The following is a 16,441-nucleotide window of genomic DNA, read 5'->3' on the forward strand; positions in this document are numbered from 1 at the left end:
CTTGGGAGGCAGAGGCAGTCAGATCTCTATGAGTTCAAGGCCAGCCTGGTCTACAGAGCATATATGAGTTCCAGGACAGGCTCCAAAGCTACACAGAGAAACCCTGTCTTGAAGAAAAAAAAAAAAAAAAAAAAAAAAAGGTATTAGTTGAAAAAATAGCAAATTAGAATGTTTCTATGATTCTAACCTAATTAAGCACATACACTACCTGTATATGCCTTAACACACAGCGGAAAGAGAGAGAAAGACTCCAAACACCAAGAATACTGGAAGAAGCAAAGGGGGGGGGAATCATAAAGGAGGCTCCAACCTCGTCCCCCCAAATCTCTATCCTTGTTTTAATTTCCTAGGAGAACACAGTGCAAGTGAAAACAACCAAAAAGCCAAATAAAAATAAAAATGCAGGGCTGGGCAGTAGTGGTGCACTCAGGAGGGAGAGGCAGGGGGATCTCTGAGTTGAAGGCCAGCCTGGTCTAGAGCTCTTCACACAGCTAAGGCTGTTACACAGTGAAGCCCTGTCTCACTGGCGGTCCGTGATGCGGGTGGGCGCACCGGCTGAGGCTGACCTGCATCGATGGCTTGCATCAGGCACTCGTACGTCGTCTGAACAAGTTTCCGTGCTCCTTCATCCACATCTCCAACAAAAAAGGTCTCATTGAGATCCCCGTGATAACCGTTTCGGTAAAGAGTGATGTCCACTGGAAGAAAACAAAAGGCAGATAGAAAGCCCATATCTGTTTACATCTTACAGTCAAGCATAGCAGCTTCCTGTCACCAAATGAAAACCATACCGTCTGTGTTCGCTAATTCACCAGTGAGTGCACTGCTGTCTGGGGAAACCCTAGGGCAATCAGCTCAACTGAACTCGCTCTAGAGAACAATATGGCCGTGCAGCAGCAGACAGACGCCGGCTTTTATGCTAGAGATGAGATCTCTGTGACAGAAGAACTATGACACGGAAGACAGCCGTGTAAGACAAATAACCAGGTTAGCAACACTGCACCGCCAACTTCACTAAGTTCCGAATTAAACATGAAACATTTCCACTTGTCTTTAGCTTGCTCTTCCTGGGACACAAGAGCAAAGCTTATCTAGTTCTAGGTTTCTTTAAAAATTCCACTGGTCTTTCATCCATCTGTAAGTGTTCATCCGTCTTCATCCCAGACTTAGATTACCACCGTGTCACTACACTAACTACAGGACTGTCTGGAGAAGACACTAAACGAGTATCTTTACGCTACAGGAACATTTCGGGCACCAGCAACACTGCAGAGTAGACAATTCATTCCTGAAAGTCGCCATATGCTGTGCACTTAACAAAAAGACAAGGTTTAACCAGGTGTGGTGGTGCATGCCTTTAATCTCACATTGGGGAGGCAGAGTCAGGAAGAGCTCTTTGAGTTCAAGGCCAGCAATAGCTACATAGTGAGGCCCTGTTACAAATAACAACAATAATTAAATATTACATGAAAATCAGGGCTGAACTCAGAACTTATGAAATGTTCATAAACAATCTTAAGCAAGTCAGTAACAACTACAATAAAGGCAGTATTATATTTAATCTCTTCTATCTGTAGTCTCTAATTTGGATTTTTGCTTCTTTGAATACTAGAAAAACTAATTTCATTAGTAATAAAACTGCCACGTAGGGGCCTGGAGAGATGGCTTGATGGTTAAAGTGTTTTCTGAGCACTAATGAGGAGTTGAGTTTCTATCCCCAGCATCCATGTAAATAAAGTCCAATGTGGAAAACAGGCCTGTGACCCCAGCCTTGAGAGAGCAGACACAGGAGGATCCTAGGGGTGCATTGGCCAGCTAGTCTAGTTAAAATGTTAAACTCCAGGTTAAGTGAGAGTGCCCTCAAAAACAAAGTGGAGAGCAACAGAGGAAAACATCCGAAGTTAAACTCTGGTGTCCATACAAGTATGCACAGGAGCGCGCGCGCGCACACACACACACACACACACACATACAAGAACACACTCACACAAGCGCAAGCTTTACATTATATACATTTTAACATGTGTTGAAACATACACACATACACATACACACACACACACACACACACAAACTACATCTAGAAAGGCCTACCATTTTTAATTCAGAATTTAGCATATGAATATAATGTGCTGTGATCAAATCCACCCCCATCCCTTCCACTCTTCATTCCCAACTTTATCTGTTGGTTTTGAACACACCAAATCCTCTTAGTGCTACCTCTATACACGTGGGTGTAGCACCACCTCCTGGAGCATGGGTAGCATCCCTGACTCTCCCTCCCTCAGAAGCCACTGTTGCTCCTCAGCTAAGGGCAGGACTTCATGAGCCCTCCCCACTCTACCCAATGCTAGAATCTTGGGTGGTATAACCTCGTAAATTCTTGTGTGTTCAGTCACAGGTACTCTGAATTCATGTATGTAGCCGTCATGTCCATCAAATGCTGCTTCACTGCCGATGTCTACAGCCTGACTCTTCAGGATCTTTCTGCCCCCTCTTCTAAATTGGTCCCTGAGCCTTGGCAGGGTGTGAGATAAGGGGGTGGGGGTGTGATACAGATGTTCCACTTAGAGCTAAGTACTTAAATCTCATCTATTTCTCTGCATGCTGGATAGTTATGAGTCTCCTTATGAATTGCCATGTACTACAAAAAGAAGGTTCTCTGATGAGAGTTGAGAGCTGTACTGATCTGTGGGTGTAAAGATAAGAACCTAGGGTACTGCTTAATACCGTGTCCTTTAGCAGAATGGTAGTATCACACTCTCCCCTGAAGCCTATGGACTTAGCCAATCAGGGCTTTTGGGCCCCGTTAACAGTACCAGGCATGGGTTTCTTAAATCAGAAAGTGGCTGGCTATCCCCCAACATCCATGTTATTATTGCACCAGGGCCATCTCTTGCCAAGCCTTACTGTAGCTCACAGGGCTCATAGCTGGGTAAAACTGTTGATTCTTTTCTCTAGGGGAGCTATCTTCACTGATACTTCCAATCCCAAAGGGAAATGTTATTGTAGCTCAATAACATTAGAGTACAAGAGTCCAAAGCCACTCCATTTTAAAACGGCACTTCTGCAGGAGTTTTTCCCTTTTCTTAAGGTCTTTATAAATTACAACTAAGGGTTTCCCTGAAAACCTACCCTGATCTCTTCATAACCATTAGTAAATTTTGGTAAAAGAAAAAATTATATAATAGGCCCAATATTACTTCTGCATTGACATCTTTTGCCTACTTACCAATCACATGTGAAACAGGCTGTGAAGAAATACAGGTTGGATAAAACACATCATACTAAATGTATGCTGAAAGCAACACATACACACAATCACTAAAAATGGGTTTCCTGCCAAGTCTGGTGGCAGGAAATCCACCAGCACTGGGAGGCAGAGACAGGTAGAATTTTGTGAGTTCAAAGCCAGGCTGGTCTACATAGTGAGTTCCAGGACCAATGGGGCTCTGTAAAGAGACCCTGTCTCAAAACAAACAAATAAACACATAAAGTGGTGTTCCTTCAATTTTGAGTGACACTGAGTTTTAAATAGGGAAAAATCAAGAAAACAGAAACCACCTAATAGACACCCAAAACTTGTTTCTTTACTCAGTGACAAATGTCACACATTACTTCTTACCATTAACAATATCACCTTCTTGCAAAGGCCGTCTGTCTGGAATCCCATGGCAGATGACTTCATTCACTGAGGTACAACAAGACTTTGGGAAATTATAATAATTCAAAGGAGAAGGATAGCAGTTTCTTGCAATGCATGCCTACAGTAAATTAAAATACAGAGAAAATCATTTGGAATGTATAAAAGGAAAAAAATCTGTACACGATTAGAACATAAAATCAGAAAATTTTTTATGACAGATGCTACTATTAAGAACTGATACTTTACTTGAAAATAGTGATGGAGGTATATGTACGTGCATGTATATGTGCATGAATGTGTACTAGCAAACACACACACAAACAAATACCATGTTATTGCCACCCAGGCTTTTCTTAGAACTCATAGGCCAAGAAACTGGTACTACAGACATATGATGACACCATGCCAGGCCAGTAGATGTTATCTTGTCCAGTATCTAGTATGCTATATGCTAATTAAATACACTGCATGCCAACCAGTTTACTGGTCTTCAGGTAAAGGAGAATCAAATTCACATAATACAAATAAGTGTCATCATATCAAGATTCTACTCTGACTTTACTACTTGTGAAACATATCTTCAGTAAAAAGAGTGCATATTAATAAGCAGTTTCAATAATACCCTCTTATATTAAGGCCAACTCCATCCCTAGAACAAGAAAATGAATCCATGTATAATTAAGAATCGGTAAATCACATCTGATATTCTGTGGAGTTAGAAAACAGCTGTGTGAATCTTACACCATGGTAGTCACAGAGTGCTGTAGGCTCCACATTGCCGAGTGGTTCCAGTCTAGTAAATCTCTAATGGCTGCACAAGATACTGTTTGTGAAATAGTCATAATTTTATGAGATTCCACAACTTCTAGAACTGTGCAAGAAACTGAAGTTCCCTGAGGTAGGGAATACTCTCCACAGCAAACAGCTACATCTTCCAGCGCTTCCCCTATGTGGGTGTGTGGTGATATTTTATTTGTACTGAAATGTTATTTTAATTTTATGTTAATAAATAAAGTTGCCCTGGGGTCAGAGCTATTAGAGCCATAGTAAGAGCGTGGTGGTTAGAAGAGCTAGGTAGATTTCTGTGTGTTCAGGGATACAGCCAGTATTGGAGACATACGCCTTTAAGACCTGGAGGGCGGTACTTACAGGCAGTGATGAGGCAGTCATGTGGTTGGGTTTACAACCAATGAGAAGGCAGAACAGAAAGATTATTTAAACAGGGACACAGGAAGTACCTCCCTCTCTCGGGGAAGCTAGGAGCACTGCAGGAGGTAAGATTTTATCTCTGAGCTCTGACCTCTCGGCTTTTCTCTTTTACCTTGGCTCTGTGTTTCTTATTTTAATAAGACGATTGGTTACATCTACATCTGGCGCCCAACGTGACAAGAATCCATTAAAAACTGCTTGGGGCCGGCTCCCTAGCCGGAGCAGCCGGCTCCCTAGCCCCGGCCCAGGTCTGGGCTCAGGCTGGACTGTGAGCTGCTTGCTTAAAGCCAGTGCTACAAACAGCTCAGGCCTGCCCTGCTAAACAGGGCCCCTGGCTGTAAAGCCAAGCCTTGACTCGGCTCAAGAGGGAACAAGTGGCTGGCTTTAAGCTTTAGCCGGCTACCCCTTCGCTTTCACTTTCACTTTCTGTGGTGATATTTTATTTGTACTGAAATGTTATTTTAATTTTATGTTAATAAATAAAGTTGCCCTGGGGTCAGAGCTATTAGAGCCATAGTGAGAGCGTGGTGGTTAGAAGAGCTAGGTAGATTTCTGTGTGTTCAGGGATACAGCCAGTATTGGAGACATACGCCTTTAAGACCTGGAGGGCGGTACTTACAGGCAGTGATGAGGCAGTCATGTGGTTGGGTTTACAACCAATGAGAAGGCAGAACAGAAAGATTATTTAAACAGGGACACAGGAAGTACCTCCCTCTCTCGGGGAAGCTAGGAGCACTGCAGGAGGTAAGATTTTATCTCTGAGCTCTGACCTCTCGGCTTTTCTCTTTTACCTTGGCTCTGTGTTTCTTATTTTAATAAGACGATTGGTTACATCTACATCTGGCGCCCAACGTGACAAGAATCCATTAAAAACTGCTTGGGGCCGGCTCCCTAGCCGGAGCAGCCGGCTCCCTAGCCCCGGCCCAGGTCTGGGCTCAGGCTGGACTGTGAGCTGCTTGCTTAAAGCCAGTGCTACAAACAGCTCAGGCCTGCCCTGCTAAACAGGGCCCCTGGCTGTAAAGCCAAGCCTTGACTCGGCTCAAGAGGGAACAAGTGGCTGGCTTTAAGCTTTAGCCGGCTACCCCTTCGCTTTCACTTTCACTTTCTGTGGTGATATTTTATTTGTACTGAAATGTTATTTTAATTTTATGTTAATAAATAAAGTTGCCCTGGGGTCAGAGCTATTAGAGCCATAGTGAGAGCGTGGTGGTTAGAAGAGCTAGGTAGATTTCTGTGTGTTCAGGGATACAGCCAGTATTGGAGACATACGCCTTTAAGACCTGGAGGGCGGTACTTACAGGCAGTGATGAGGCAGTCATGTGGTTGGGTTTACAACCAATGAGAAGGCAGAACAGAAAGATTATTTAAACAGGGACACAGGAAGTACCTCCCTCTCTCGGGGAAGCTAGGAGCACTGCAGGAGGTAAGATTTTATCTCTGAGCTCTGACCTCTCGGCTTTTCTCTTTTACCTTGGCTCTGTGTTTCTTATTTTAATAAGACGATTGGTTACATCTACATCTGGCGCCCAACGTGACAAGAATCCATTAAAAACTGCTTGGGGCCGGCTCCCTAGCCGGAGCAGCCGGCTCCCTAGCCCCGGCCCAGGTCTGGGCTCAGGCTGGACTGTGAGCTGCTTGCTTAAAGCCAGTGCTACAAACAGCTCAGGCCTGCCCTGCTAAACAGGGCCCCTGGCTGTAAAGCCAAGCCTTGACTCGGCTCAAGAGGGAACAAGTGGCTGGCTTTAAGCTTTAGCCGGCTACCCCTTCGCTTTCACTTTCACTTTCTGTGGTGATATTTTATTTGTACTGAAATGTTATTTTAATTTTATGTTAATAAATAAAGTTGCCCTGGGGTCAGAGCTATTAGAGCCATAGTGAGAGCGTGGTGGTTAGAAGAGCTAGGTAGATTTCTGTGTGTTCAGGGATACAGCCAGTATTGGAGACATACGCCTTTAAGACCTGGAGGGCGGTACTTACAGGCAGTGATGAGGCAGTCATGTGGTTGGGTTTACAACCAATGAGAAGGCAGAACAGAAAGATTATTTAAACAGGGACACAGGAAGTACCTCCCTCTCTCGGGGAAGCTAGGAGCACTGCAGGAGGTAAGATTTTATCTCTGAGCTCTGACCTCTCGGCTTTTCTCTTTTACCTTGGCTCTGTGTTTCTTATTTTAATAAGACGATTGGTTACATCTACATCTGGCGCCCAACGTGACAAGAATCCATTAAAAACTGCTTGGGGCCGGCTCCCTAGCCGGAGCAGCCGGCTCCCTAGCCCCGGCCCAGGTCTGGGCTCAGGCTGGACTGTGAGCTGCTTGCTTAAAGCCAGTGCTACAAACAGCTCAGGCCTGCCCTGCTAAACAGGGCCCCTGGCTGTAAAGCCAAGCCTTGACTCAGCTCAAGAGGGAACAAGTGGCTGGCTTTAAGCTTTAGCCGGCTACCCCTTCGCTTTCACTTTCACTTTCTGTGGTGATATTTTATTTGTACTGAAATGTTATTTTAATTTTATGTTAATAAATAAAGTTGCCCTGGGGTCAGAGCTATTAGAGCCATAGTGAGAGCGTGGTGGTTAGAAGAGCTAGGTAGATTTCTGTGTGTTCAGGGATACAGCCAGTATTGGAGACATACGCCTTTAAGACCTGGAGGGCGGTACTTACAGGCAGTGATGAGGCAGTCATGTGGTTGGGTTTACAACCAATGAGAAGGCAGAACAGAAAGATTATTTAAACAGGGACACAGGAAGTACCTCCCTCTCTCGGGGAAGCTAGGAGCACTGCAGGAGGTAAGATTTTATCTCTGAGCTCTGACCTCTCGGCTTTTCTCTTTTACCTTGGCTCTGTGTTTCTTATTTTAATAAGACGATTGGTTACATCTACAACTTTCACTTTCGCTTTTGCTTTCTCTCTTGCTTTCTCTCTGTCTCTCTGTTTCTGTCTCTCTCTCTCTCTCTCTCTCTCTCTCTCTCTCTCTGGATTTACACCTAGGACTCTAGGTGGCTGTTTTGAAATTCGCTCGGATTTCTACTGTTCTACGCAGATTTGGTAAGTCATAAAGGAAACTATTTAAAAGACAAATTTTTTCCACATTTAAAAAAATGGGTTTCCTGTGTACATTGGAAGAAAATTGGGTTTTGTTTGAAATTTTAGGCAGTCTGACAATGGAACAACTATATGAAAAGATTAGTATTATGGGAATTATGCAGTTAATCACCATGCTTATTCTCATTTTACTATTTAAAAAGATAGTCGATTTAAGTGCCAGGATAACAGCTTTAGAAAAACCTGTTAATTTTAACAGTGAGGTTGGTTCAAGTTTGGATCATAAGGTTACAGAAAGAAAGCCTGTTTTCACACAATCATCCTTAATTTATCCTGTAACCGTACAGCAGATGCCTGATCAAATGGCTACACAAAATATCTGGGCTCCAATTGAACTGATGGATTTTAAAAGGTTTAAGGAGGCAATAGTATCTTATGGCATGCATTCCCCATATGTAAAGCAAATGTTAAACTCTTGGTCAACATATAATAGGATTATACCACAGGACTGGCGGGACCTTGCACAAGCTGTTCTGGAACCCAGCCAAAGAATTCAATTTCTGACTTGGTTTAAGGAGGAAGCTAGAAACGTAGAAACACAATGGAGGGATAAAGGAATACAAGTTTGTCAGGATCAGCTTATTGGAGAAGGCCAATATGCTTCAGTACAAACACAATGTTTATATGATGTTCAAACCGTAATTTTATGTCGAATGGCAGCCTTGAATGCATGGGACAGAGTTGATGAACCAGGAAAAAAACATGAGTCATTCACAAAGGTTATGCAAGGCCCTAAAGAATCTTTCACAGATTTTTTAGAAAGACTGGCTTCAGCAGTAAACAGAATGGTCTCAGGATCAGAAGCTAGTAAGGCAATAATTGAAGCTTTGGCATTTGAGAATGCAAATGCAGCATGCAAAAGAATAATCAGGCCGTTAAGGGCAAGATCTGCACCTTTGGAAGATTGGATTAGAGAAACAATTAATGTTGAGGTTGATGAGCATGATACGTGGGTAGGAGAAGTAATTTCAAAAGGTTTGAGGAGTGTTAGATGTTTTGGGTGTGGAAAGCAAGGACATTTTAAAAGGGACTGTAAACAGGTCAATCCTAGAAGCAATGTTTCTTCAAGGAACAATGGCAACAGAATGCCCCTTCCTTCTGGAGTATGCAGAAGGTGTGGTAAGGGAAAACACTGGACCAACGAATGTAGATCAACAAAGGACAGACAGGGTAATCCTTTGCCTCAGTTTTCGGGAAACTCCCGGAGGGGCCTCATGCAGGCCCCCATAGCAAAACCAGTTCAAACCTTTCCTGCAGCTGTAGAGGAAATCCCTGCTCTGAGCGATTAAATAACCAAATGACTATTGGAATAAATCAGGCTGGTCAGGATGATGAAAAAGAGAGAATAGAAAATTCAGGAGAAAACATAAAGAAAATTTTTTGGCAAACTTCTATTAATGAACAGAGACCAAAATTAACGATAAAAATAAATGGTGTTTTGTTGTCTGGTCTGGTAGACACAGGTGCGGACATTACCATAATTGCACCAGAATTTTGGCATCCAGCTTGGCCTCTTCAGGAGGTAAACGTTCAACTGTTAGGAATTGGGACATTATCTGGAGTGAAACAGAGTGCAAGATGGCTGGAATGTATAGGTCCAGAAGGACAGAGAGGAAAATTAAAACCATATGTCGCTAACATAGCTATGAACCTGTGGGGTCGAGACTTGTTGCAACAATGGAATACTCAGATTAAAATCCCTCCAATCTCAGAAACAAATCATAAACTAGCACATGTTTCTGAGAGAAATATTAGAAGGCATTATTTTGAGTGGTCACCAGCCATCCATATTATACAGGAACAGGGCACAACAACTGATAATCTTCCAAAAATACCAACAGCTCTACCTTTAAAATGGTTAACAGACAAGCCTGTATGGGTTCAGCAATGGCCTTTAACAACAGAGAAACTCCAGGCTTTAGAAGAGCTGGTAGAAGAACAGCTAAATGCTCAGCATATTGAACAGTCAACCAGCCCTTGGAATTCTCCTGTATTTGTTATTAAAAAGAAATCTGGTAAATGGAGAATGGTAACAGACCTTAGAGCAATTAACAAAGTAATTCAGCCGATGGGCTCTCTACAATCTGGAATTCCTTTGCCTACTCTGTTACCAAAAGGATGGCCTCTCATAGTTATTGATTTAAAGACTGTTTCTTTTCAATACCCTTACAAGAAAAGGACAAAGAAAGATTTGCTTTCACAGTGCCTACTTATAATAATTCTCAACCGGTTAAAAGATTTCAATGGAGGGTCCTCCCACAGGGAATGTTAAATAGCCCAACTCTGTGCCAATATTTTGTACAACAGCCATTGGAAGTGATACGTAAAAAATTTCCTAAATCTATAATTTATCATTATATGGATGATATTTTACTAGCTGACTCAAATGCAGATACTTTAGAAAGAATGTTTGAAGAAGTAAAGAAAATTTTGCCTTGCTGGGGATTGCAAATTGCTCCTGAAAAAATACAAAGAGGAGATTCTATTAATTATTTAGGATATAAAATAGAGCTACAAAAAATTAGACCCCAAAAGGTGCAAATTAGGAGAGATAGACTACAGACTCTTAATGACTTTCAAAGATTATTTGGAGATATTTCTCATCTACGAACTATTGTTGGGGTAAAAAATGATGAACTGACTAATTTGTTCAAAACCTTAGAAGGTGACAAGGACTTAAATAGTCCAAGAGAATTATCACCTGAAGCTGAGAAAGTATTGGCCTTGGTAGAAAAGAAAGTACATGAAGGGCACGTGGATCGTATTGATCCAAAGCTGGATTGCATTTTGGTTATTTTACCCTCTAGGCATTCCCCTACTGGAATATTAATGCAGAGGGAAGATATTATATTGGAATGGATATTTTTACCAAATAAACCAAATAAAAAATTAAAAACTTATGGGGAAAAAATCTCTGACTTGATTTGGAAAGGAAAATTGAGACTTCGTCAATTAGCAGGAATAGACCCAGCAGAAATTGTCGTACCTTTAACTAAGGAGGACATTGAAAAATTATGGACAGAAAGTGAACCTTGGCAAAGAGCTTGCAGTAATTTTTTGGGAGAAATTAACAGCAAATATCCCAAAAGCAACAGAATTGATTTTATAAAGAGAGCTGATTGGATCTTGCCTCGAATTGTACGGCAAAAACCCATATCTGGAGTTCGTACATTTTATACAGATGCCAACAAACAAGGAAAGGCAGGTTACAAATCAGAAAATTTAAGTAAAGTGGTACAAAGTCCTTATAATTCAGTACAAAAATCAGAATTGTATGCTATTCTGTTGGTATTAATGGATTTTTCAGAACCTCTCAACATAGTAACTGACTCTCAGTATGCTGAAAGAGTGGTATTACATATTGAGACTGCAGAATTTATCCCTGATGCTTCAGAATTAACTTCACTATTTATTCAATTACAAGATACAATCAGGAAAAGGAGTCATCCTTTATATATAACTCACATTCGATCTCATACTGGTCTGCCAGGCCCTCTAGCACAAGGCAATGATGAGATTGATAAATTATTGATAGGAAATGTGCTGGAGGCCTCAGAATTTCATAAAAAACATCATGTCAATAGTAAAGGTTTAAAAAAGGATTTTTCCATAACCTGGCAACAAGCCAAGGAAATAGTAAAGAAATGTCCTACTTGTTCTTTCTATAATCAAACACCATTGCCAGCAGGATGTAACCCAAAGGGTACTCAGAGGAATGAAATCTGGCAGATGGACGTGTTTCACTTTGCAGAATTCGGAAAACTGAAATATGTACACCACACTATCGATACTTATTCAGGATTTCAATGGGCAACTGCTTTGAGTTCTGAAAAAGCTGATTCTGTAATCACTCATTTGCTAGAAGTTATGGCCATTATGGGTATACCTGCACAAATCAAAACTGACAATGCTCCATCATATGTCTCTGTTAAAATGAAACATTTTTTTGCTTATTACAATATAAAGCATATTACAGGTATACCACATAATCCTACAGGTCAAGCAGTTATAGAAAGGTCAAACAGAACTCTAAAGGATATGCTAAATAAACAGAAAGGAGTAACAAAAACCCCAGAAATAGACTGCATAATGCTCTATTAACTTTGAATTTTCTGAATGCCAATGAGAAAGGAACAACAGCTGCAGAGAGACATTGGGTAATAGAAAAAACTACAGAATTAAATCAGCCTATATACTTTAAGGATGTGCTGACCTCAGAATGGAAGCCAGGGTATGTATTACGTTGGGGACGAGGTTTTGCTTTTGTTTCTATAGGAGAAGATAAGCTGTGGGTACCATCAAAATTGATAAAGGTTCGATTTGAACAAGAGAAACCTCTTAATTAGAGGAGGTGATAGTTCATCAACCAGCATGAACATCCAATTTAAACTAACTTGTACCTGTAACACATGTCTTTTCATTTAATCAGATAATAACTTGCCAAAAAGGAACATCCCCAAAATTAGTCTTGGGGGAAGGTTTTTGTTTTTGTCTTTTAGGAGAATGAAGGTTAAGGAATCTGAAGGACACAAGACAAATGAGACAACTGAAGAAAAGGGACAAATCATCTATCCCAGGAAACAGAGTATATTGGAGTATATGGCATATGGGTATATATTATCTAAAAAATTTTATGTCTTCTTAAATGTTTGTTTCTGCTTTTCTCTAAAGATTTAACACTATTGGTTTTCTAATAGTCCCAGTTCAATTAAAATTTAAAGCTGACTTTGGAGTTGGAGAATGGCTCTCTCCTTCTTTAAACTCAAGCATGTTGTTAAAATGAAAATACAAACTCCCTGTATCATGACAGAATAAAAGAGCCATTTTCTGCTATGGGACAGGACAAAAGCCAAATTAATTAAGGGACTATTCTATTACTAATCTCAACTCTTTGATTCTATTCTGATTCTTTAAACTTTTCTTAAAGTATAAATTTTATATCAAAATTTACAAGATTGATATATATATATATATATATATATATATATATATATATACATTTTAAACTTTGTTAAGATATGAATGGTCATATAGAGTACTAACTAATTCTAGAAAAAAGGCTTCAATTAGCTGCATATATATGTCTTTGTGTTCGAGTCTCTTATCAGTTTTCTGCAGGAAATCACGGCCAGGCCTAACAGCAACTGAAGTCTCCGGAAAGAAGATGGGGCCCCACAACAACAACAACAACAACAATTCCACGTGGACAATAATAATATCACTAAGCTGACAAACATCATCTACAGATCAGCTTTGAACTACAAGGTGCTCAGAACAATTTTGAGATGACTACCTGAGATGATCCAGTCTCAAAGACTACTTGAATAAGGACTTGAGATAAACCCTGAACTTTGGCTTTATACACAGACTGGATAATAATGAAGGATATAGTTACCTTTCCTAGAATTTGACAATTAACCTAAATTTTTCTTTCAGGATAAAGATAACTTCGCCCATACCCAGCAGGAAGCAATTTTAAGAATGACGCCCACATTCCCAAAGAGGTGGTGTGGGGCGGGTGGTTTTTTTTTTGGTTCTTTTTAATGGGTTTTGGGTCTGGGATAATTTTCATTATTTAGGGGGGTAGGTTACAAGTTGTCAAGGGTTAGGAAAAAGGCTAAGCAAAGGAGATTAGATTTAAGGTTCTTGTTTTTTTTTAAAAAAAAAAAAAAAAAAAAGAAAGAAAGAAAAGAAAAGAAAAAGATAATTACTAATTTTAAATACTTTACATTATTACCAACTATTAGGATATAAAGAAATGAAAGTTAGTAGTTAGACATTACAATAGAAATTGTAGTCATATTAGATATGTTTTAAAAATTGAGCAGATGTATTTTAGACAGGTCATCTTCAAACCCTTCAGAGATCTACAGAATATGGCATTTAAAATGTTTTAATAACTTAGAAATTTTTCTTTTTTGAGACATGTCGGCTCCTGGCAGTACCAATCTACTTCAGAGAAAATATGGGCATTGAAGAAACTGCATATGGAGTTAATTTTCATTGTGGCAAAAGTTAGCCACTGGACAACAAAGTATCCTCAAATCAACAGGACAAAATGGACAGACAGAACACGAAACAAAGGACTACCGATTCCTGCCAAAACAAGTATGGTTATGGCTTTATCAGAAGGCATCTTCTGAGGCCAGGACAATATGGCACCATCCCTGAAGTGGCCTTCACAATCTGGAAAAGGTACAGTGCCCTTTTCTTTGAAGGCAGCTGAACAGGCAGTGGGCCGATGGCTTCTGTTGTGCAATGGAACAGCAACTGAAAGCTCACGCCTCTCAATAGTAGACTGGCAATTAATAGAGGGATGTGGAGAAGGGCATGCTTAGATGAAGCCATATATACACAGCCAAGAAGAATGGACAGCTGAATTCAAAAACCATCAACAATTTCCAGAATTTAAAATCCTGAATCGTGACATGACACTAGTGGAATTCAGGTGATTCTGGTACATGGACTGCTCTCACCCAGTGTGAGGTTGAACTGTTGACCTTGTGTACAACCTACTTCACAAATGAGTCTGTCAGATACCATAAGCCTATAGGCTGAAGATGATGCCCCAACACTGTGGAGAAACCTCAGGTGACTGTCCAGGCAGCTGGCTGTTTCTGTCAACTCACAAAATTTTTGGAAGTTGCTTTTGTGCACTTCCTGTTTTTATTTTTGTTAGCTAATATTATTTCCTTCTTGGGTCTCTGAGGGAGTTGAAGATTAGTTAGTTATAGTTGAAGATTAATTAGGATAGAAAGTGAATTAGATACATTTTGAACTTACTAAAATAGGATAGATAAGGGAATTATTTTCTCTGATTTGTCAAATACAAATGGACTAGACATCGTTTAGGTATTTGTTACTTGTATATATTGTATATAGTTATTGTACTTTTGTATATAGTTTTTCTTTTGTTAGTTATAACCTTTTGCCTTTTTTCTTTTTATTAAAATAGAAAAGGGGAAATGTGGTGATATTTTATTTGTACTGAAATGTTATTTTAATTTTATGTTAATAAATAAAGTTGCCCTGGGGTCAGAGCTATTAGAGCCATAGTGAGAGCGTGGTGGTTAGAAGAGCTAGGTAGATTTCTGTGTGTTCAGGGATACAGCCAGTATTGGAGACATACGCCTTTAAGACCTGGAGGGCGGTACTTACAGGCAGTGATGAGGCAGTCATGTGGTTGGGTTTACAACCAATGAGAAGGCAGAACAGAAAGATTATTTAAACAGGGACACAGGAAGTACCTCCCTCTCTCGGGGAAGCTAGGAGCACTGCAGGAGGTAAGATTTTATCTCTGAGCTCTGACCTCTCGGCTTTTCTCTTTTACCTTGGCTCTGTGTTTCTTATTTTAATAATACGATTGGTTACATCTACAACTTTCACTTTCGCTTTCGCTTTTGCTTTCTCTCTTGCTTTCTCTCTGTCTCTCTGTTTCTGTCTCTCTCTCTCTCTCTCTCTCTCTCTCTCTCTCTCTCTCTCTCTCTCTCTGGATTTACACCTAGGACTCTAGGTGGCTGTTTTGAAATTCGCTCGGATTTCTACTGTTCTACGCAGATTTGGTAAGTCATAAAGGAAACTATTTAAAAGACAAATTTTTTCCACATTTAAAAAAATGGGTTTCCTGTGTACATTGGAAGAAAATTGGGTTTTGTTTGAAATTTTAGGCAGTCTGACAATGGAACAACTATATGAAAAGATTAGTATTATGGGAATTATGCAGTTAATCACCATGCTTATTCTCATTTTACTATTTAAAAAGATAGTCGATTTAAGTGCCAGGATAACAGCTTTAGAAAAACCTGTTAATTTTAACAGTGAAGTTGGTTCAAGTTTGGATCATAAGGTTACAGAAAGAAAGCCTGTTTTCACACAGTCATCCTTAATTTATCCTGTAACCGTACAGCAGATGCCTGATCAAATGGCTACACAAAATATCTGGGCTCCAATTGAACTGATGGATTTTAAAAGGTTTAAGGAGGCAATAGTATCTTATGGCATGCATTCCCCATATGTAAAGCAAATGTTAAACTCTTGGTCAACATATAATAGGATTATACCACAGGACTGGCGGGACCTTGCACAAGCTGTTCTGGAACCCAGCCAGAGAATTCAATTTCTAACGTGGTTTAAGGAGGAAGCTAGAAACGTAGAAACACAATGGAGGGAAAAAGGAATACAAGTTTGTCAGGATCAGCTTATTGGAGAAGGCCAATATGCTTCAATACAAACACAATGTTTATATGATGTTCAAACCGTAATTTTATGTCGAATGGCAGCCTTGAATGCATGGGACAGAGTTGATGAACCAGGAAAAAAACCTGAGTCATTCACAAAGGTTATGCAAGGCCCAAAAGAATCTTTCACAGATTTTTTAGAAAGACTGGCTTCAGCAGTAAACAGAATGGTCTCAGGATCAGAAGCTAGTAAGGCAATAATTGAAGCTTTGGCATTTGAGAATGCGAATGCAGCATGCAAAAGAATAATCA

The 16,441-nt window shown here is 40.2% G+C and overlaps 1 protein-coding gene across 1 annotated transcript in view; it reads right to left on the reverse strand.

Moving 5' to 3' along the window:
• The window catches only part of Metap1 (methionyl aminopeptidase 1), a 55,830-nt gene that overhangs the window by 11,709 nt on the left and 27,680 nt on the right, over window positions 1–16,441 (reverse strand). The window contains exons 7-8 of the mRNA XM_076575053.1: window positions 3,626–3,764; window positions 567–698 (exon numbers count right to left, since the gene is read on the reverse strand). Of these exons, the coding sequence (XP_076431168.1) occupies window positions 567–698; window positions 3,626–3,764 (271 nt within the window). The remainder of the gene's footprint in view (window positions 1–566; window positions 699–3,625; window positions 3,765–16,441) is intronic.

This window comes from Peromyscus maniculatus, chromosome 6, assembly GCF_049852395.1.
Source record: "Peromyscus maniculatus bairdii isolate BWxNUB_F1_BW_parent chromosome 6, HU_Pman_BW_mat_3.1, whole genome shotgun sequence".
NCBI lineage: Eukaryota > Metazoa > Chordata > Mammalia > Rodentia > Cricetidae > Peromyscus > Peromyscus maniculatus.